Source organism: Trachymyrmex cornetzi, unplaced genomic scaffold, assembly GCF_001594075.2.
Source record: "Trachymyrmex cornetzi isolate Tcor2-1 unplaced genomic scaffold, Tcor1.1 scaffold65, whole genome shotgun sequence".
Classification (NCBI taxonomy): Eukaryota; Metazoa; Arthropoda; class Insecta; order Hymenoptera; family Formicidae; genus Trachymyrmex; species Trachymyrmex cornetzi.
Window position 1 is genome coordinate 421341 of NW_017299970.1, and position 23157 is coordinate 444497.

At 33.5% G+C, this 23157-nt stretch overlaps 2 protein-coding genes across 2 annotated transcripts in view; both read right to left on the minus strand.

Moving 5' to 3' along the window:
- The window catches only part of mtd (TLD domain-containing protein mustard), a 128658-nt gene extending 123414 nt beyond the window's left edge, over nt 1-5244 (minus strand). The window contains exon 1 of the mRNA XM_018516830.1: nt 5030-5244. Within this exon, the coding sequence (XP_018372332.1) occupies nt 5030-5172 (143 nt within the window). The 5' untranslated portion in view covers nt 5173-5244. The remainder of the gene's footprint in view (nt 1-5029) is intronic.
- A 3990-nt stretch (nt 5245-9234) lies between these two features.
- LOC108767107 (uncharacterized) lies at nt 9235-22160 on the minus strand. Its single transcript, XM_018516805.1, has 3 exons — nt 22097-22160; nt 9636-9746; nt 9235-9554 (listed from the first exon to the last, which is right to left on the minus strand). The coding sequence occupies exons 1-3, from the start codon at nt 22158-22160 to the stop codon at nt 9235-9237; spliced, it is 495 nt and encodes a 164-aa protein (XP_018372307.1).
- Nucleotides 22161-23157: the final 997 nt, after the last annotated feature.

Genomic DNA, 23157 nt, shown 5'->3' on the forward strand with positions numbered 1-23157 from the left:
ATACCTTTAGTTGAGATAATTTTTTGTAAAATTTTTTAAATGATAATTTTCAAAAAAATAAATTTTCCCTTTCTCTTGAAAAATAAAAAAAATATAACACCTGTAATATATTGGCTTTGGCGCACCTCATGTTATGATTGTTTCATTTAAAAGAACTAATAAAACTATCAAAAGTAAGGTATTAATAGCTGAAATAAATCACAAAAAGCGACGTACAAAAGTAGCGAAACTTTTTCTTACGGCATTCATATTTCATAACTGCATATATGCAGTTTATATGATGAATTATTCGAAGTACGAATGATATAAGTTCATAAAATTGTTCTTTGAGTATAAAATTATATATAATAAAATAAACTTTATTATAAAACCTACGCTATTCTTGTTCCAAATGATTCATACGCGACACACGTGACATAACATAAATTGTCAGTAATAATATGTAATTCAAATATGCAAAGATGTTTAATGCAAGTTAAAATCCCGGAATTTTAAATGCCATCCAAGTAGACACCTTTAACATAAATCGTCATTTCTAAAAAATCTTGAGAATTACTAATATAAGCTGATCGAAAAATAAAAAAAAATAATCTTTTGTATTTTTAGACACTCTAAATGTGCGATAATCCACCTTCAACGCGTGTATATATCAAAAAGTGAAATTGGGACATCGGATAATTATTCTGTGCTAAACGACACGCCGAATTGTTCCACCCATATACCTATCGGGTACCTCTATTTATACGACGTATGCGTTATATAGGTAACGTCTATACAAAGTGGCTGTATCGTTGACCGAAATTATACATATACCGGATATGGAAGTGACGTCTTTGGTCGTCTGTTCCCAATGTATCTGTCGCATCCATGACACGATTCGGAAATCCATAACATGTATTACAAGCGGCTAATGTGTCGCTATATCTGCAGTTTATTGTACCATATGTATTGAAATCGATAGTAACGTGTAATAACGGAAAACAATGTTAATAAAATATTAATATTTTTAATAAAGAAAAAAAGTATCTATCACATCTTTACGTTTAAGGTAAAGTATCTCGTACTGATTATATGGAAAATCGGATCTCGGTGACATATAATTAGAAATTAATTAATTTTCACATATAATGTAGCTTATAATGTGGTAAATGGAAGTTATTCGAAAGATATAGCTCAATAAAAAGACTGTGAAAGGTTAATGCAGTATCATAAGTATTGATAAATTTACTTTCTCGTTTATTATTCCATAATCTTACATATATATGTCATTCATTGCTAATTTTGCCATAATAAAAGATGATTTGAAATTCTCCTAAAAAATAATCGGGCAAAAGACTTCACACTAATTATATAGAAAATTGAGTTTTGATGAAATGAGTTAGTTTTCATGTAACTTATAATGTGGTGAACAGAAGATGTCATAGACACAAGGCTCAAATAATGGATAACTTTTCAGCTATATGTGCTCATGCGAATACAAGCTTTGTACCTTTGATACACCAGCTCGGAAACTATTCATTATTGAACCTTCTGTCTATGACATCTTCTGTTCACCACATTATAAGTTACATGAAATCGAACTCATTTCATCAAAATCAAATCTTCCAATTAGTGCGGAATCTTTTGCCTAATGGTTTTTTCTAGAAATTAAACCTATTCAAACTTTCATTGATTAAAACAATCAAATTTTGATTAGAATAATGTCTTTTAAACGAAAAAGTAAAAAAGTTTTCGTTAATCACATATCAAATCACATATAAAATAAATAATTATACGTACGAAAATATTTCTTTCAATGTACAGTATTAACCTTTCAGTTTTTTCATCAAGCTATATTTTTTTTTTGATATATAAATTCCTCCAAATAATAAGAGTCTTTAATTTCATTTAATCATCTAATTAAATTGAGAACAAAATATATTTCGCTTATTAGTAAAAATAATTCGGATCGTAAATAGTTAATGCTACAATACCATGTGATTTTTAAAAGACAACTTTAATTTGATGCAAGAATATCCAAGCAATAGTCAACGTAGAAATGAAATAAGAAAGATACGAGCTACTCCATAGAGAAATTTCAAGTTATTCAATCCTTGTATTAATTAACATGCAGAAATAACAAAACAGACAATATGAGTAAGAATTGTTCGATCGGTCCATCCATCGCGCGAAATTTCGAGGTGGAAAAATAAATTCGGTGCTCCACAAAGTGGAAACTGCTGCGGAAGACAGCGAGGATGAAAAAATGCGCACTGGTCCGGCGATAAAGCAAACAAACACGAGCCTGGAGAACTCAAGCACGGGATAATTTATAGTGTCGGACGTGAAGCTGGCCCAACGGCGAACGAGAGGTCAGGGTCATGCAGAGGAACGAGTTGGCGAGTTCGTCGGCCATTATATAGGTGATGGCTGTTTAATAACTTTCCCTCTCATTTTATATGGCAAAAAAAAGGATGAAATCGGATCACGAAAGATTGGATAACGAATTTCGCGCGCGAGTCGGATAATCGCAGGCCCAGCGGATAAATCATTAGTCTGAGGCCACGCCACCGTCGCAATACTTGCCCGACAAAGAGATTGGAAGAAATTCCCATGGCATTCTATCTGGCAATTTTAAGCGAATATATAATTATTATTATAATTATTACATAAATCTCCAACTTCGAAATTAAAATTGCGATAAAAAAATCGCTCTCAGTCGTCCGTGACGTGTCGACTTTAAATAAGATTTTTTTGTTACTGGTTAAAACATTTCAATAGGGAACGCCCATATGCATCAGTTATCAGCATTTTTTTCTGAAAAGAGCTGATATGATAATGTATTATAAAAGTGGATAATAATCAGAGTACCCACGACCGCCATCTGCTGGGTATACTTTATACTATACAGTGTCCAGCTTATCCGGTCTTATGGTAATGGCGGTTTCACGCCGCTCATTTATTAAAATGATCGATAATCCTTACTTTATAATGTAACACGCGCCATACACCGAGTCAAGTACGATCCGTTTCAAAGAAAAAAAATTCCCGTACAAAACTTATGCGCCCAGTTCATGAAGCTTTCTACAATATTACCTCATTTTTCGACGCAACATCGTGCGAACAATCGCGCGACATTAAATAATTACAATACAGTTTGTATGACACAATATACTGTGTTGCAAAGTTTGCATATTAAATATTAAATGCATCACAAAACATTTTAGTTAAATGTAAAATAAGATTTACTCAACTCTAGAAAAATGCGCACAAGTTTTAAACAAGAATAATATGACACACAGAACTATCTAGCGCAAACAAGATCTCTCTAGAACAACTTACTCTCTCGAAATCCCGTTTGGTAAATCCACAAGACTTACATTACTAAACAAAAAAAAAAGTTAAAAGATAAATTTATGATAACATAATTTTCAAAACGTACACACAGAAAAAGACAAACTATACATAAGTACTTGTTTCAAATATTTCAAAAGTTCCTATATCCGCAACTCTATCGTAAGTTTCATCGCAAATATTAAATTTATTCAAAATATATTCTAAATTCTAATAAGTTTAATACTTCAATCGAGATTATTATTAAATTAAAACACATTTGATATGCTTATTATATAAAGTCGTTCCTTCAATCAATTTATAATATTCTCATAATATTCTTCAAAAGAAAATTAATTCTTACATAAATATGATAAGGCGCCGAAACATTCGGACATTCCTATATATGAAATAATTCTCCCTAAATTAATTCAGTAAAGAACTTGTTTCGGCGCACACTTACATCTAAGATAATTAAATTTAAATTAAAAACATATATTGTATTCATAATATCTAACTTTGACCAATTATTGGCGTTCTTTATCATATTTATGTATATTTACACGGTCGTACTTAAAATAAATTCTTATTTTAAATATACAATAATGAGTTTTCTAAATTTTTGTAATAAGTATATTTTAAAATTATTATCAAGAAACATTCTTTGTTAAAAATAACCGTTACTTAAAAGGAAAAAAATTAATTGAGTTATCACTTTTCTTAGTAAAAGAACGATCTTTTTCTGTGTGTATTTTTATACCTTAGCGTCAATATATAAATTCTCAAAATAAACCATTGTTTTATTGCAATTAAAAAATAAGAGAAATATCTTAGTTTATTAATTAAAAATTAAAAAAATATATAAGAGAAATACTATACAGTACATTCCAGTAATATTGCAGCAACATTACAACGTTCTAGCAATATTGTAATAACATTGCAAACATCAAATAAAAAATAATAAAAGTTCAGATGAGGCTAATGAGAGTCATACGCTGATGTACAAGCGAAGAGATACGAGAAACAGATAATCCTCAGCTGTTGATGATTATCTTCATTTTATTTCGAACGTTTCAACTCCCTTTGGAATCTTCCTCAGCGAATACAAAATCAAAAATCTTCCAATGAGAGCGAGTCACTTGCAGATTGGCAGAAATGCAGCATTCATTACACTCAATTGGAAATGAAAAAAATAAAGCTAAAAAATAACAATTCACAGTTGTACAATTAAATAAGAAAGTTACACTGTATATTAGATACATATCATTCTTCTGAGTACGAATTCGTGTATGTACGATATGACGTGTCATTTAAAACTCTCTTAAGACTCATTAGCCTCATCTGAACTTTTATTATTTTTTATTTTATTGTTTAAGATTGAGAGTCCTTATTTATATTTATATATTTATTTTAATTGTTTTTATCGCAAACATCGTAGCTGCAAACTTATGTGCTCCATTACTCTGTTTCCATCTAGTCTTATAATTTTTGCATCTTCATGTAAAGAAGCCCATTTAACAGTGTAATACCATCAGTAGCGTTTATTATAACGTCCTAAGGTAAATTCTTTAAGAGCGTGGAAGAAAATTACGCGCGGCTGACGAGAGGAAGGTGAAGTAGAAAATAAACTACAAAGAGATGCAAAGTAGAGGGGTCGTGTGGATTAAAAATGAAGCCTGCCAATTTCCATTTCGTAAATCACGCCGGCGATACTCACTGCCAAGCGAATCCGCCGGTGATACCTTCTCGCAGCCGATCCTTGAGGCTCCGTTGCCTGGAAGGGATGGTGTCTTCCGGTTTAATAGGCGGCCCACCGCCGCCACCACCGGCACCGCTCCCGCCACCGGAGAACAACGCCATACCTTCCGCGTTCCGATAATCGCGTCGATCGTCGATCAATTACACCTGCGACACTCCCCGCGATCTCTCCACGTCAACAATTTCACATCGCGTATCGAACGGGCATGTTTGAAACTGGTCCTACTCCAGATTTAGATATTTAAAGAACTCGACCCGCGCGACGAAAGATATCGGTCCGATTTTCGATCAGTCGCGTCGACAATCGCAGTTCCTTCTCGGGAACGTGCGTGAAAAACACTCGCGAGCGCGCGGAGCTTCGGTGAGCTTCGATAGCGGTTATCGCGCGTGCACCAAGGTCACATGCAAACACCAATTCGCCGATCCGTGATGATCAGCGAATCGATCGGACTTCACTGACGTTGTACTTGTCGCCAACGGGCGTATCAGCTGCACAGGCAGACACGAACGAGCCGCGAACGAATCGCGGCCAAGACGACATCTGATGATGACCGTTGGCAGCGACGTCACTCACCTCTCTTATATTTCCCTCCGCGTCTCACCTCTGACATGGTGCCAATTGTCGCAAATCCCCGGCACACCACGAGTCTACAGGAGCAACCAAATTCTGTTAACTCTTTGATAAATGCGTAACAGCGAATTCACTTTGGCAGAACCACTTTGTTGCGATTATTTTTTAAATTAAGGGAAAAAAAAGCGAAATACTGATACGAATCTATACATTTTTGTTCTCAAAATAAATATTTTAATTTTCTAGAATTTAAACGTACTTAATAAGTAATTTATGACAACAGATTATCTTAAAAGTGTTCATAAAACTCTTGAAATTAGACGATAAGAGCCTCAAAACGTAAAAATTCTAAAATATTGCTAATTTTGTTGTTAAATGACATCGAGCATCATCATTCTAGTATTAATTTGAAACGTTTGATGGTATTTCATAAATTTAATTATCTTAATCTACTTATACTAATAATATTTAATAATTTTGAGGCATTATTAAATATCATAGCCAATGAACTATGATTTAAAATATAAATAGCGCGCACATTGTTCAAACCAAAGAAAACTCCTTCTACGAAGTCTTATAAAAGAATTAAAAAATTTAATCTCTCGTTCTCCTCTTCTCTTTCTCACTTTTAAAATTTATGTTTTTTTTTTGCAAAATAAAAAATTTCATGCTAGAAAAAAATTTGTATTTGTAGTCAGAATTTAGTGAGCAATCTTTTACACTCAGAAAAAAACATAGCAATAGCAAATATATATGTATAGGTGACTATACACATTTTTTATCATATGGATTAAATTAATGTTACAATAATTGTAAAATAGTTTATTCAACTATGTGTGTGTGTGTACTTCAATTTTTCTCTCTCTCTTCTCTCTACACATAAAACTTTTATAGTTATTGCCTATATTGTAGTTTGCTGCCACTATATGTCTTTCTCTCTGCATGAGTGTTTTATGATTATTCATCGTGATGTAATAGTTGATAAAGCTTCTTAATTTATAATTAATTATTGGAATAATATTTCTTATTAAGAATATTTCTTATTAAGAACTGAAAGCAAAATAAAAACACCTACACATGATAAATGAAACGGACGATAGCAAAATGAAATAACACGGGATGTTACCGATGAAAATGATACCGGTGTCGTATACTTAATGCATTCACGTGTCTCCACATGTTTTAATCTTTTTACGTCGCGACAACGCTACGCGAGAACTGCGCACTCATCAAAATAATAACGAAACATGAACAAAAAACCCATTCATCAGCGTAGTTAAAAACTAATCTGTGTGGTGCATATATATATAGTTACAAAACATGTTTTCTGACAACCATTGTATTCCCTTGAACAGTTAGCCTCCCTCACACCTTTAATCGTCGAGTCATGAAACGCTGTTTTATATCAAAAGGATATATCCAAATATTAATTTAGTAATAATTCATTATTTATTGACATATAAATACATTTGTAAATTTCAAAGAAACTCGGCAGCTTTGCAAATGCAATCCATCGTTAAAAGGCGTATTTTCGTCGATTCATCATAAAAATATACAGACGATCGATGATTGAGAAAAGAAATGGAGGGTAAAAGAGTAATCCGAGAAGGAATTGTCAGAAAAAAAGGAGAAGTACTGTTAGGAATGCCAGGAGGAACTGATCGCTGAAGATGGATCGAACACCCTTGTAAACGTTCGCGATAATCAATCAACCGATCTTCTTGACAGACAGCTCTAGTCGCAGGATAACATAACGATCTACGGATGTTCTTACAGCTACGATAGGAGGCTTTCGAAGGAAGAATAAATTGAATTTACGATACAGCCGATAATATGTTCACATTAGATATAAACTCGTTTTATACATATAGTAAATTATAATTTATATTACGATTTATTTTACTTCAGTAATGTTTTATACGGTTTTATGTGGTTGAACATTACTCTTGTTCTGAATGTTCGACATAAAAAACAAGAAGATTTTTAATGCATCGACGTGTACACGGTCATCTCGGTTCTAAAGGCAGGGCGATCAAATCGAACATAACAACCTCGGTTAAACTTTATTACGTCGAGCTCTGCGCGTATAGTCAAGGCCGCGACGATGATAACAGCCGATCTTAATTATATGGAAATCGAGCAGAGTCTTATTGTTCAGTTGAGACATAATGATTTCCTTTGAAACAGCTGCGACCGTTCGAGTAGAACACAATACAATGATCAAAGTTGAATATTAGAATATTTGGGTAAAAAAACATTTATCAAAATATTATATTAATTCTATCGTAACATACGTTTATCAAAGTGGGTGTTATCGTAACGTCATAATTTCGACAGCATGATAATTTTATTATAACGCTCCCTTACTTCAAAAGTGACACATTTAAAAAAATGTTTAAAAAACGAAAAAGATTTTCAAATTATTACTTACGAATTAAATAAACATTATCCTATCAATCATCAAAAGTGAACTACGTAATTATTTATTTTAACACATTTTACATTCCAAACAATCCATTCACAAATTTTTATATCAATTTAATACAAAATGAATATGTTAGAAAGTAATATAAATGAAAATTAACACAAGAAATGTAACACTTTGATCAAAAGAAGCAAATTGTAAGAATATATTTCTTCAGTAAAATTAACGTTTATCTTGTATTCATTTATCTTAGAATTTCCATTTTAAAACTACATTATTTTTATGTTATCTCTTTATTTAGTTACTCATCGTGTTATTTTAAAACTAAGAAATGTTAAATATCAATTTAATTTAAAATATTTAAATAACATAATAACAGTAGGATAAATTAATATTCGGATATGTTAACAATTCGACACAAAAATTCTTTAAATTTAAGTATAAGTTTTTTAATTTTAAATACCAGTTTCAATACAAGTACAAAATGAATGGTTTTTACTATATAACTTAACTTCATAAAAAATTGTCGAAATCGTCACAATTCAAAAAGATTTTTTAAACTTGTGAAATGAAAATGATAAAAATAACATTTGATGTTAAAAATTAAAAATTATAATATTCTTTTTGCGATATTATTCGATTTATAATTAATAATTTTCTGTCAAGTTAAAAAATGGATTTTCTCCTTTTCTGAGAAATTTCATTTTTTGAGTTATGTACTTTTGAAACAAGGAAGCGATAATTCTATTATAAATATACAACACTCTTATGCCATAGTTTCCTAAATTTTATTTAATTGCACTTTAGAATACCTACAGTTTATATATAATAGCGCGTGTTAAAAAATTGGATAATTAAAAAAATAAATATTTTCAGACTCAACGATCAAAATAGCATCTAATACATGATCTTTTTAAAACGTTAATCTCCATATTTGACAACTCGCTGATTTATAAAGAAAGTTTATCAAGCACGCTCGATGAATCAGAACGAAAAGTTTCAAAGTAGCTATCTGCTTTCAGGATCATCGTACGTTTGTCTACCCTATACCAAAGGTATCTACGTCAGCGTTTCGAGAGCCGCTTCAATGGCCTTGTAACATATATACAAAGGGCGACCTATAAAATCCGCAACACACAGTTCAGCCGACATTACAGCGAAAACTCGACTACAGGGAGTTAAATGTGGCGACGAATTTTCCGGTGCGGAAATTCCCGTCGTTGCCGATACGACGACGGGCTTTTGTATCTCGCTCAAGGGCGTTATCAAGGTTAAGGTCACAATCAAGGTCGTGCCAGTAGCAGCCGTTAATCCCGGTCCTCGTTCCTCGTGGTGAACACACCGGCCTACGCCTCTCCATGTCGAAAGCCTCCCAGTATTGATCTCCCTTCGCCCACCAAACTCGACCAATCCCAGCTGGCATTGCATGGTAACCAACGCTCCGCCAAGTTTTCCGAAGAACCAACCTACCGCGGGAGTCCCTACTACCTGAACATTCAAAAAATTCCGTGATAACTGTTACTAAAGCCGCGATTTAATTCGCCGCCACACCGTGCTTCTCGTGCGTACCCTCGGACGTCGTCGACCTTCGTCCAAATCGCGTGACGATCACCGTCAGAGAGACCTTCAATCTACGATCAGCGTTTAAGTACTGCCTGCTTAATTGTTTACTACTTTTTACTACGGTTATTTAGTCGTTCATTTGATTTAGCAGTTAATGAGAGCCAAAGAACTTTAACTATTACAATTTTTCAGCGTAATAATCATCGATTACTCTATTCTAGTTAACTTATAGTTTATTTCTTTCTTTATATTATAAACTGTAAAAATTAAGATAGAAATATGAAGTGGAAACTTTTTTATGTAAATACTACAACATATAGAAGTCTAGCTCGTTACATAACAAAGCATTAATAATAAAGATGGCCAAGGAAACGAGCAAAATAAAAAAAATAGTAACTGCAATTTATTCATATATTAATAAACACGAGAAATAGGACGAACATTTCGCGTATATTCTCTGAGTCTTTTTTAGCTAATACATAAATAAAAAACTGAAAAACTAAACCATAACTTTGACTTTTCTGATAAATAATGAATAAATTCTAAATACGTAATGGTTTATAAAATTTATATAAAGATTATTCTGGAATACGCAAAATATAATAATCACTGAAATTTGAAATATGAATATATGCAGATATCATAATTCTAACTATTTAATTATTACTAAAATAAAATTGGATCTACATTGATATTCAAACCTCAATAATACGATAACGTAATATCGTTATCTTTCATATAACTAATAAAATAACATTTCTGATGACGTTAGGTGAAACGCGACCTTGACACATCTCAACGAAAGTGGGCCATTCTCACGCATTCCCTTGAAACTCCTACACTTACATTTGGCCCAGCAAGATGTTCTAGGTATTGCGCGATTGTTTCGGAAAGTAGGCCATACTCGGCCTACTGCAATCCTAAGGACACTGCACCTGCGCGTCGCAGCATCGCGTGGGTTTGTTAAGTGTGTTTATATGTGCTTCCTACAATTTATCTACTCAAAATCTTACAATAATTCATTAACCATTTTCTATTAATCAACCAAAAAATAAACTAAAAAAATGAGATGAATTGAGTTAACTAAAAGAGAATAATCGATTATTGTTACGCACAATAATATAATAATAATAATTATAGTTCTTTAGCTCTCACTCTCACCAACTTTAATTCATTAACATATTTCTATCGAAGCATCAATATTCTTGAAAATTGCTTTTCTTGTCGACACGAAACTTTCGCTATTAACTTTGCTACTTAACTAAAAAATGGTAAAAAAATTTTCAGAGCTCAAATGAAATTATTAATCTACAATGAACGTTCGAATTTGCCAATTGCAAAATAGCTACAATTATTAATTGACAATGGAAATGTCTATCTCGCGGGACATCCACAAATCGACGAGCGATCATTTTACCACTACACAAAAATTCGAATAAAAATTCCTAAATCTATTTTAAACGGTTCAACTAATCGAGACATGATAAATACGACCGTATAAATAAAAGATCATTGCAACGAATATCTCGCTAACCTCTCTAACAGTATTAAAATACAATAAATTTTTGCATTTAATGAATTAATGCGTGACCAGTTCTACAGCTTTTTGCGTGATATATATTATACGATATATACGATATTTGAATATATGTTTTTTTATAGGAAAAAGAGAAAATTGTACATATTGCAAATCTGCTAAATGCACCCGAGCTTTTTGCACAGAAAAAAAAACATGTAATTCCATTTTAATTGTACAACTATATCTATATATTCGGAATGATAAATTGGAATATGCAATATGTTTGCTTTATATTAATACATATTGCGTGCTAAACACCACAAATATACTTGTATGTAAAACATGTATGAAACCGTAAAAACAGCTGTTAACAATTAAAAAAAAGGGAAACGACGTCTGTCTCCATTTGTTTGTACATTTTTTCTCTTTCTTGCTACGACGTTATATAATTTTATGCAATCTTCTCCCTGTTTCGAACTCATTTATTCCATCGTGTGACATGCCGAAACGCAACAAAATTGAGCAGACTTTGCTATGACAATGCAGATAAGAACTTTCCATAGTCGTCATGTAACTGTATCCCAGTGTTCTATCTTGTGTCTCAATTTCGTATCAAACCTACACAAGTATTCTGCGAGTAAATCGCACGCAAAGGCATCCTTAAAGAAAATACCTACGCACACAAATCCATCTTAAAATTCATGAAATTTTAAAACCTTGTGAATTAAAATTCCAGATTAAAGATTCCAGAAATACTACACATACAATATCCAAACCTCTCCAAAATAAGAAGTTAAAATTCGCAAACAAAAAGAGAAAGTTAAATGTTATTTCTTATTAATAAAATATATAAAAAAATTCAGTAGTAATAATTTCTGAAAAACGTCTACTAAATAATAAATACTGAAAGCAACAAGATTACCAAAATTCAAATACACGTGTATTAACAAAACGTTATTAGAAATGACAGATAAATAATTATCACAGTTCTCTTTTAACATGGTCTGGTCACAAAGAACCTTGAAAAAAAAGAAAACTGATTTTTTAAGCATTAATCAAATTTGAAATAAGAAATCTCTATGATTTTGTATATATCAACAAATTAAATAACGATTGTAAAACAGATTACGTTGACAAGCGGGGAACGTATCTATAGAACGCGTTGGTGCCGAGCTTGCCCAAGCTTTCGTCAAAATCAAAATGCCAGTTGCCTCGTCCCGGCCACAGCCGGAGGCCGATACGTGAGCCGAATCAGCTCGTACAAAATATCAGAGAGGGAAATAAACGTTTATCGAGGGCGCAAGAGAAACAATAAAAATAACTTGGGAGCTTCCCCGAGAGGCCGAGATGTTCAGCAAACATGTTAACGCAGGCAGGGGTTCTCAAACACTTCCCAATTTTGTATTTTTTCAACCACGCCCAGTACATATGTGTTACAGTAGTACGTGTAGCAATGTATATCAACGAGAGAGAGAAATGCTATATATTATATTGGTACAAAAAAGGTTTGTCACACACACACACACACACACACACACACACACACACACACACACACACACACACACACAACTGTATGTGTTACAGTAGTACGTGTAGCAATGTATATCAACGAGAGAGAGAAAGGCTATATATTATATTGGTACAAAAAAGGTTTGTCACACACACACACACACACACATGTTTGTCAAATAAAGATAAAAACAAAATCGAAGCAAAATTGCCGCCACGCGCTTCAATATGCTCTTTTTACACCAATAGAGAAACTTTTCAATTCCCTTTTCGTAGAATTTCGATTTTCAGACTTTATTCAACACAAAGCTAGACGGAAAAATCCATCTGATGACAGATCTTCTGTACCAGTCTAAACTATAGTAACAATATGTAAAAATTATATACTTTCGTTATTACATTCGTATGAAGATCGTTATCGTATACGAAAAGAACAGTTTCGCTAAAGTATCTAAAAATTAAAATACGTACAGATCTGAAAATGATTTTGTTGGAATCATTAAAATAATTATCTAAAACGCTCAAGTTGGTTGCTATAATATCAAAACTTTTTGCAGCTTTACAGTTATTATGCTTCAATTTTCTACATAATTATTTTGATGGTCCAGTAAAATATATCTATCTAAATTTTTAGATACTTCAGCAAAATCATTCTTTTTGTAATTGTACGAAACTAATAAAAAAAACTAATAAAAGAAACAAAAATCGAATAATAAACTTTTAAACCTGGAATGCGAAAATGTACGAAAAAGAAATAGGTCACGTACGAATGAGTTAAATGATTCGGCCGCCGGCATTAACCTCCATAATACACCGACCTATCATTCATTTTATCTCGAGCCTACATAGTGCGAGCATGTTGCAAACGTTATCCGGTACGGTGCAATGTTTCGTAGCACGTAGCGCATATTGGATTACAATGAATCCTCTTACGACGCGGCGCAAGGCTCTCAAGGTTGTACTGCGACCTTTGCCATTATCAACAACGAATTGCGAAAAAGTAAGCCCTCACTATATAACTCGGCGCGAGGAGTCCTCGGAACTCCAAGAGGATCTCTTGCCGTTTTATTCCAGTTCGGTAGATCGCAAATATTCGTGAATGTTGCACAACTGAATTTACTTGCTACCAACGATGCAACGGTATTACGTCGGTATTACGCGAGTACAAATATTGATGCGAGTAATAAATATTGAATCGGAACAAAAGTAGCACTGCTTCATTTGTATCTACATATTTTCGCCTATTACATCAGTCTATGGAACAAAGTTTCAGTTTTAAAAATCTGTTTTTTTAATTGCAGCACAATGATTTTTAATGAGTTATGAGCAATCAAAGTCTCAAAATACTTATTTTATTTAATCCGCAATAATTTAGTAATAAAAAGTCTTAAGAACATTTTTTAAATAAAAGACAATTTTGTAGAGAAAACTTTGACGTCAAAGTCGAAAATTTTTCATTTTGTGCAGCTCGTAGTTTTCCATATGTAAAAATTCTTAAACTTAGAAATTCAAAAGACATAGTGACAGAATGCAAAAGAGGTAATGACTTTTCGAAAATATAAATTTTAAGCTTTAAAACCGTTTTTTTAATTTACATCTCATTTATTTTTCACAAAATTACAGCTACTTAATATTTAAAGTTCATAACGCTACGAATTTTTATTCCGACCCAATACATATTATATTGTAATTTATTGTTATCGTTATACATATTTGCGTCATCATATTGCATTTCTTATTCCATATTATTGTTAAATTATTATTGTTGAATTTAGAACGGATTTATTATATTTATTTATTTATTTATTTATTTATTACGTACTCGTGCCGAATTCATTAATATTAATTGTAGCTCAAATATTAATTAAAGCTGTGTGTGTGTGTGTGTGTATGTATATATACGTACACATATATACAAATTGAATACATAAAGTTTACTTTAGGGCATATACGTTTGATTTATTATTCACGATTAAAAACTTTGTACACAATTCGTTTCACGTTAATGGCATAAACTTTTTTATTCTCTGTCGTTTCTTATCCCTGGTATTAGACTCGCCGCATTATTCGTGAAACAATCAGAAACGAGGCGTCTCTTCGTCGCGCAAGTCGGACTTCTAGCGAAATATGCAATAAACGTTTCTGCAGCTGCACCTGCCCACACGCGGATAACAAGGCATATGTAAATGCTCCTCGTTATTATACGAGATGTCGCGACAATATAAAAATGATGCAGCTGCATCCGTAAAATTCTTCCCACCAACACGGGGTGCACTAATAAAAAGAAAAAAAAATGAAAAAGAAAAAAGATAAAAAGCATTATTGGGGAAAAGCAGTGTGCCAAATCGTGTATTATGTTTTGTCACTTTTGCATTAACATCTACACAAAATCTTTGCATGTCGCGAAAAAAATACCGAAAAATCGTGCATTATTTTTTTAATCTCTTCGTAATACAGAAAATATATTTCGAAAAAGGAGAATCTTAATATTTCTTTTGTATGTAACACTGAGTAAGTTGTAAGGGAATTAATACTTCAAGCTGGAAACGTTAAAAGAAACTCATAATCAACATTAAGCTCCTTTTTTAATTTTTTTTAATATTATTCTTGTTATATCAAGTATCTACGTGAGTTTAATTCTTAATCTTATTTTCTCAATCTTATTATTTTTAGATTTGATAAAACTATGCTATGTTCCCATTTTTCTTCAAACGTGTGTTTATCATACTATTATTCACAAAAATATGTATGTACATCATGTACATATATGTTGCATGAATATAAACATCTACAGCGAAGTTCAAATCCGTGGACTTACTAAACCTAAATAATTGTACGGATCAGTCGTTCTTGTGGGAAACAGCATTGGTTTATAAATAAGTTATTCTTTATTTTTATCTTTTAAGCTTTTACTATTATACTGTATACTATGACCAGTAGAACTTTAAAACTTTGATTCTTTTCCTTTCTTCATGTATATTATAATACAGATGAGAATGCCGACTTGAAGGATTAACAACGAATAGATTGTGAACTGATTACCGCAAAACTATAAACATTTGCATTTCCATTATCACTGTACAAGTAATAAGTTGTGTATGCACAAAATGTTCACACAAGAAAAATGTCATTTTTACTCATTTACGTCATTATTGCGCTTGACAACTCATTTTTCATCGACCAAAATTACAAACATTAATCCAGATGCAACACACCACAATATCGACGCGCTGTCTGCGGTCGATAGGAAAAAAAAGATAGTGAATATGAGCAAAGTGGGGCGCGTTAATGAATTTCCTTATCAAATCAGAGCAGCATCGTGCCACGAGTCGCTATTATTATCTCTCTCATCGATCAATACGACGTATAGCCGTAGTGCACGACGACTTGCAAATAACACCAAAACAGCTATGCGCAGGAACCTCACCCGCGGACATTCATTTATACCGAGGTTCGCTTTGGCCAAAAAAAAAAAAAAAAAAAAATTCCGAGAGATGAAGATACGTGTTTCGTTCGTGGAACGTTCACGTTTTTAATTGGTATCGAAAAGGGGAAAACAACGAGATAAAGCACTGTATACATATATTTCGCACTGCGCATCTCGCGCTAAATGCGGCTGTCAGTTTTTCACTCTGACACTGAATATACATTTTTCACGATAGATAAATCTCAGAGTAACATACACTCGGTGAAAAAACTCGCAAATTCGAAAGTTACAATTTGTCTCGAAAACAATCCTTTATAAAATACTGTTTTGAATCTTCTTAGAATTGTTTTTGTTTTCACATATAATATTATTTAAGCAATAGATTTATTCTTTTTCCACGGATAAATTTCACATATAATAATAATAATAATATTATATATATAATTTTTATATGCAATAAATTAAATTTCTTGAAATATAACTATATATCCTTCTATATTAATTTCTACAATACTCTGGATATATAAAATCATATCCGTATTAAAATTGGAAATAAAATATCGACATTTTAAGTAATTTTATCATTAAAACTTTTGACACAATCACAGAAATAAATTCATGTCTACGCTCGTATGTTACTTCCGGCAGATTCTGGCGAGTGGTATGTCACTTAGAATCATCTGGACGGATTAATCACCCGAGCGAGTCGGCTTCATTAATCGCGATAATTTTACAAACGACCGCGCCTACGCCAATTTCCACAGCCGGTATTTTTCTCATCCGGCAGAGAATCCCATTAGGAGACACGCGATGTAGACCGCGAGATAAATAAAACGGCGTATCATAAAAATTATTCTATCATAATAAATGATTCTATCGTAATAAATTTGCATCCATATAAGTAACTTTGTTAAGGCATTACATAGATAACATCTCTTAAATATTTCAACTACATCTTATTTCCTATATCTGAGTTTCTTTCGTTCTAAAATCACGACTTTATTATTTATTTTCCGCAAATTTTTTCATAATGACGATATTTTTTCGGAATTTCATTGATAGGACATAAAAACGAATGCGTTTTTTTTTTTAATCCCTGACTTTTGCGTATTGGCCAGGCTGTCGTAATACAGTTTAACAAATTTAATTAGTTTGACTGGGATAGCTCTCGTTAGTAAAGAACAAAGGACACAAAGCGACGCAAATGAAAGATATAACAAGAAAAACGCTTTGCTGCTGGTAATGAAATATTTTGTAACTTAGTACACGGGCGTATTTTACTATTTTGTCGACATAAGAATCGAGGTCAGTACGATGTACGGATTAAAACATACTTAATATGTAATATTTTCTGTACATGCGCTACAATAATCACCATCTACGAGAACTATAAGAGAATTATTCGTAATTTTATCGCTTTCTATGGAAAGCTTTTTATAATCAAATGCTATTAAGAATCATACGTACTATCTACATGATACGTAAAGATGAAATTGGTTTGCTTCTCAATTAATGCCGGATTTGTCATTTCATTTTATCGAAATCGCTAACTTCGCACGAAACAAATCTATCTCCAGACGGATATAAAAAAAAAAGGAAATTTAAAAACACGATTTTAATGATTAAACGAATTAAACTTAGATATGATCAGAATTTTCTGGTTCGTCCATTTTCAATCAAAAATTTTTCTCTAAATTCGCTAAACAATAAATTCAGAAATAAAGTAATTTTAATAGTTATGTTCATCTAAATTTTCGATCATCGTATTAACTCCTTACATTAAAGTGCGAGAGAAGAAAAGCAATTCAAAGCCTATTTTATCTGTGTACTTAAAGAGAATAGTCTGTAAAGGAAAAAAAAAAATAAAAGAATGTCTCGAATAGATGTCACGCAACGCAACGCACCGTTTTAATTCGACGTTAATGCAAAACGTTCGAATGATCTCCGGTAAGGGTGAAGGTTATTATCCTTCGCTGGCAGAATTCCAACAGTCGAGTATATTCGAGAAGAGTGCTTCTCGGCGTACTTAACCCTCGGTAGATTGAAAAGCGATAAAGCTCATCCTCCCCTTTCACCACTCGTCGCGACGATGCGCGCCTCAATGAATCCTGTTATTCGATCTCGAAGAGATCGACTCGTTCTTCTATCTCTTGCACCGCGGATCGCCTCAATAAAGTCTTCCCATTCCCATGGTGTTACCACGTCGCGTCTTGTTATTAAAACATAAGAAAGATAAAGAGAACAAGAGGGAGAAAGAGAGAAAAAATGGATCGAGAGAAATGAGATTGTCCGTATACTGTACACAAACACTATTTTGTGCTAAATAAACTAAACACGTGGCTAAAGCACGTGTTTCGAAAAATTCACAATAGAAATAGATAAAACTAATACGCCTAACGCAAATCTTTACTACAATTTTGAATTAATTTTCTTTAATAAATTTATATTAATCTTCTTCTCCTAAATTTTATTCTCTATTAATTAATATAAAAAAATAAAATTTACTTTTTTTAATATCTTTATATTTGTATATAATTGTATATATTTATTTCTGCCTTCATTGAAATATGGCAACCATTTAAATATTTTTTACATTTTTTCTGTTTTATTATATTTTATTATATTTTAAATTTTATTATATTAAGTTATTATTTAAGTTTTATTATATTAAAAAAAAAAAAGAAAAATAATTACATAAAAATTTGTAAAATCTTTTAACGTTTCATACATTTTTAGCAAATGGTAAGTACGTATACTAAAAATAAATATATCAACTCATTTAAATCACCAAGAAATACTAATTGTCCTTCGGGGCATAATTATGTAAATTATATTACTTTATGCTTCAACGATCTGCATTTCTTTTCACGCGGAATAAAAACAAGTGTGTATTTCTTTCTCACTCTATCGACGAGGCGTAAAAGTTAACAGAAGTCTGCGTGCGTGTAATTATGCGTAGTGATTATTATCGCTGTAATTGCCCATGTATCAACATGGAAATGCCCTGACTACATTGAAAAGATTCATCTGAAAGGATTTACCAGCTTCGATTTCGTGATCACGACCGCGGTCTCGAGTTCATTCGATTTTATTTCGTCAGCTATGCATATTTTCTCAAATATTCTAGCGTGAGAAGACGTAAAAGTTGAAGAACAAAACTTTGCGCGCGCGAGCGCGTGAGTGATTATCATCGCCGTAATTGTCCATCGTGTCGGTATGGAAATCGCTTTTTATCGGTCCCGTCATCGTGCGCGCGTCTAACGGCGTGTTAATGCCTGCTTAATCAAGAAATGTCCCGGTTCTCGATAAGAGCCGTGTTTAGAACGACCGTTTAAGATTTATTTGCGTGCACGTCAATGATGCGTCAGTAGTACGTCAATAGCGCATCAATTCCCTGCTAGTGTATACAATGTAAGAATGCATCGGGACCTTCGCCTTTAACATTTATGTAAATGCTCTCGATACGTAGATCTCATCACTAAACACCTATCGCAAATGAGCAAAAAAGAGATTTATCACACAACGGTTGTCAATTAACTAAAAATAAAATAAAGTAGACATGTAATGTAATATTATGTCTACTATTATAAGCTCAGCCATTATAACTGACAGAAAATTGCGACTGTAAACGCGAGAGTGTTAATTTTAATGATAAATTCTCCAACCAATTTGAATTTTCAATTAAACTGTCAAAGCCTCAATATATCCACAAAATATTCATTATTCACGAATATGCAGACTTAATGTGGGCAGATTTATCAAACTTAATTTAAACAGATTTACTCGCCTCATGAGTGAGACAAACAAAATCTCGTGTTTCACCCAGAAAAGCAATGTTAATAATTTTGTTGTTCTCGCAAAAAAAAAAAGCAGCGAGAGGTAGTGTCTCGTATGTAAAACTAATGTCAAAACTACTTGAGCATTCTCTATTTTATTTCTCTAACTTATCTCGAAATCGCTCGAAATCGTGCACACGCATTTAGCAATTCACGTCTACCCCTTTCATCTCCATCCCTACTTAACCGTTCGACAAAGTCATCCGAAAGATAATTTCCTGCTTTTTCTTAGCAACAGAAACCAAAGATTAATTAACGTACGAACAGATAACCGAGGCTAAAGAGAATCATACGCGTTCAGCGCAACCCTCTTCTTCACCTGCGGTTAACCCGTTGCAACAAAGCCGAAGAGATAAACGGAAGCAACAAACTGACTCTATGGTCTCCTTTAAGACTGCAGCATTGAGAGCCAAGGTTAACTACGCGTAAAGTTAACAGAGGAACTGGTTGTAAACAAGCGCGACGCAATCGAGATATGGAGAACCGAGCATGGAGAACTGAGTCAAGTGAGCGCGATCGGACAAAGTCCTCGCGGAAGGATCGTCGCGAGGTAACTGACGTTTCACCGATGTTCAAACGGAAGCGCGCACCCTCCGCACTTCGGGGCACCCTCCCGCTCTACAGCGGGGTAACCTTTCCCACCCCTCGGGCCGAACGCGTCACGGCCTAACCCACCCTCAACGACCCCAGAACCGTAGCCACCCCGTCAGGTGGAGACTCCACCTCCCTTCGCTACTCGTGTGTCTCGTCCGTCCCTCACGACGCAGATGGACGGGATCTGTTGTCGAGTTGCCAACGGAATGGACTCCTCCTCGTTTACCCGCCATTGTCTTACTCGTCAGTGTCGTCGCGACGATGGATTGAGAAATTGCGTCGAACAAAAAAACGATAAGAAAGAGTATCCTGGCACGAGTATCTTCTTGTGGACCACTCCGATCTTTATTTCACCGTAAAAAACGTCACTGCCACGCCGTCGATATGTCGTTACGTCAATTCAACGACTGTGAAACGCTTTAAAATACTTTGCAACGACAACAAGCATTATACGAAGGATACTTTAGATTCTTTAGAAACTAGAATCGCTGTAAAAGCAATATGTTTAATTCAGAATCGACAAATAATAATGACTTTCACTCTTATAGGTACTTGAGAAAGAAAAAAAAACTAAATTAGATCAATACCTTTTTAAATACGCATTGCGATCGAAGATTGATCATTTCCGATGTTAAACTCTCGTAAAATCCATATAGGTACTTGAGAAAGAAAAAAAAACTAAATTAGATCAATGCCTTTTTAAATACGCATTGCGATCGAAGATTGATCATTTCCGATGTTAAACTCTCGTAAAATCCTATATGTTAAATACATAACATTTCTGTCATAATGTGGCTGTAATAAATGTCACTCCAGATATGATTTCCTACATTAGCAGATGTATCGAGTAATCGATGAAACTTCTAGCTAAGCACTAATACAAAGATAAACAAAGTACGCCCATATGCATCGATGATAAAAATAATACATGGCAAAAATGTGCATCGACGGAGTGAAGTTAAAGCATCCAACTAACGCAAGCAGATACTTAATTCGTTCTCGATAACGCGCAAATCGAGTACACGGATCATCGCAACATTCTCGAAGGCTTCTCGAAGAGGGTCAGACAGCGTGGGAGGACGGTACTCAGTAAAGGAAAAGGGAAACGAGAACAGGTGTGTGTGTGTGTGTGTGTGTGTGTGTGTGTGAGAGAGAGAGAGAGAGAGAGAAAAAGAGAAAAATAAAAAGAGCGGAGGGAGGGTACAGAGTGAGAAAGGGCAGTAAGAGGGCGCAGTAAACGGAGAAGCACTGTATATAGACTCGAAAAGCCAAGAGAAGAGCGGAGGGTTGGTCGATGCCGCAAGGTCGTTCGGAAAGAGAAAAATAAAAAGAGCGGAGGGAGGGTACAGAGTGAGAAAGAGAGAGAGAGAAAGGGCAGTAAGAGGGCGCAGTAAACGGAGAAGCATTGTATATAGACTCGAAAAGCCAAGAGAAGAGCGGAGGGTTGGTCGATGCCGCAAGGTCGTTCGGTATCGACGGTCTCCCCAATCCCCTCTTGCCCAGAATGTCCCGATCCAATTGACGTTTCGTTACTCTTCCACGATTCATTGAGGGCCAGAGTGTGACAGACGTTCCTAACCATCGGCATAAATCACACACGGTGCTACCAAAGGTGTGACTCTGCTCGATGCTTTGTCACCCATGCCGAGGCCAAGGTACCAATATATTCAATGTTAGATCAGAGATAATCGATACTGTGATAGTTTTCAACTATATAAACGTGTTTAAAAATATCAAGAAATTATAATAATTTCACTTATAGACGTTAAATCACGAAGAAAATGTGATTATTGTCAGATAACGTCGTTGAAAAATAATTGATCGTCTATCTATATGAAGCATTCTTTTGAAATTTTACTGAATTATTGCATTCTTTTTAAATTAACGGGAAATTTATGTACCATTAAAATGTTCAATAAAAAGCAGTAAGCAATATAATGTAAAGAAATAATAATTAAGTATAAAAGTTTAATTCGAATTCTCTCAAGATTTTCTTCGTTTTAATAATTAATCTCGAAGTTCCTATTACTCAAGTTGATCCTATCATAAGATTCTACTAGAATCAATCTCAAATCTGATATTTCAAGGAGATAACTCGATGCTAGAAAGCTCATCAGCTGATCGGCCGATCGATGTCACACGTGATTAGATAATCGTGATTAAAAAATCATATCATCACAACATCGCTATGGCATCGTTTGCAACCAGCCAACTAACAAAGTCCGTCACTATCTATTAATAGCAAAATCCATCGCTGGAATTATTATTCTCGCGATATTACCCTACTAGGCGTGCATACACCTCTGTCAATGTCAGTTTATCCGTAACCCTTCGCTACGAACTACGAGAACATTACTGATGCACAATCTGAAAGCATAGCAGCAAATGCTAAATTAGCGATAAATCGCGATGATATGGCTAAATGTATCTAATGTAGTAGATGCATATGAGATAGATTTAACATTATATTCACATTATATATAAATATTATAAAATATATATTCTTACTATACAGAGAAAAAGAATTTTATTAATATAGTGTATTTTATCCTATTGTGACTATCAATTTTTATATAAACAAGAAATTCATTATAAATTAATTGAATAAAAATTAAGTCATTCATTTAATTTTATTTATTT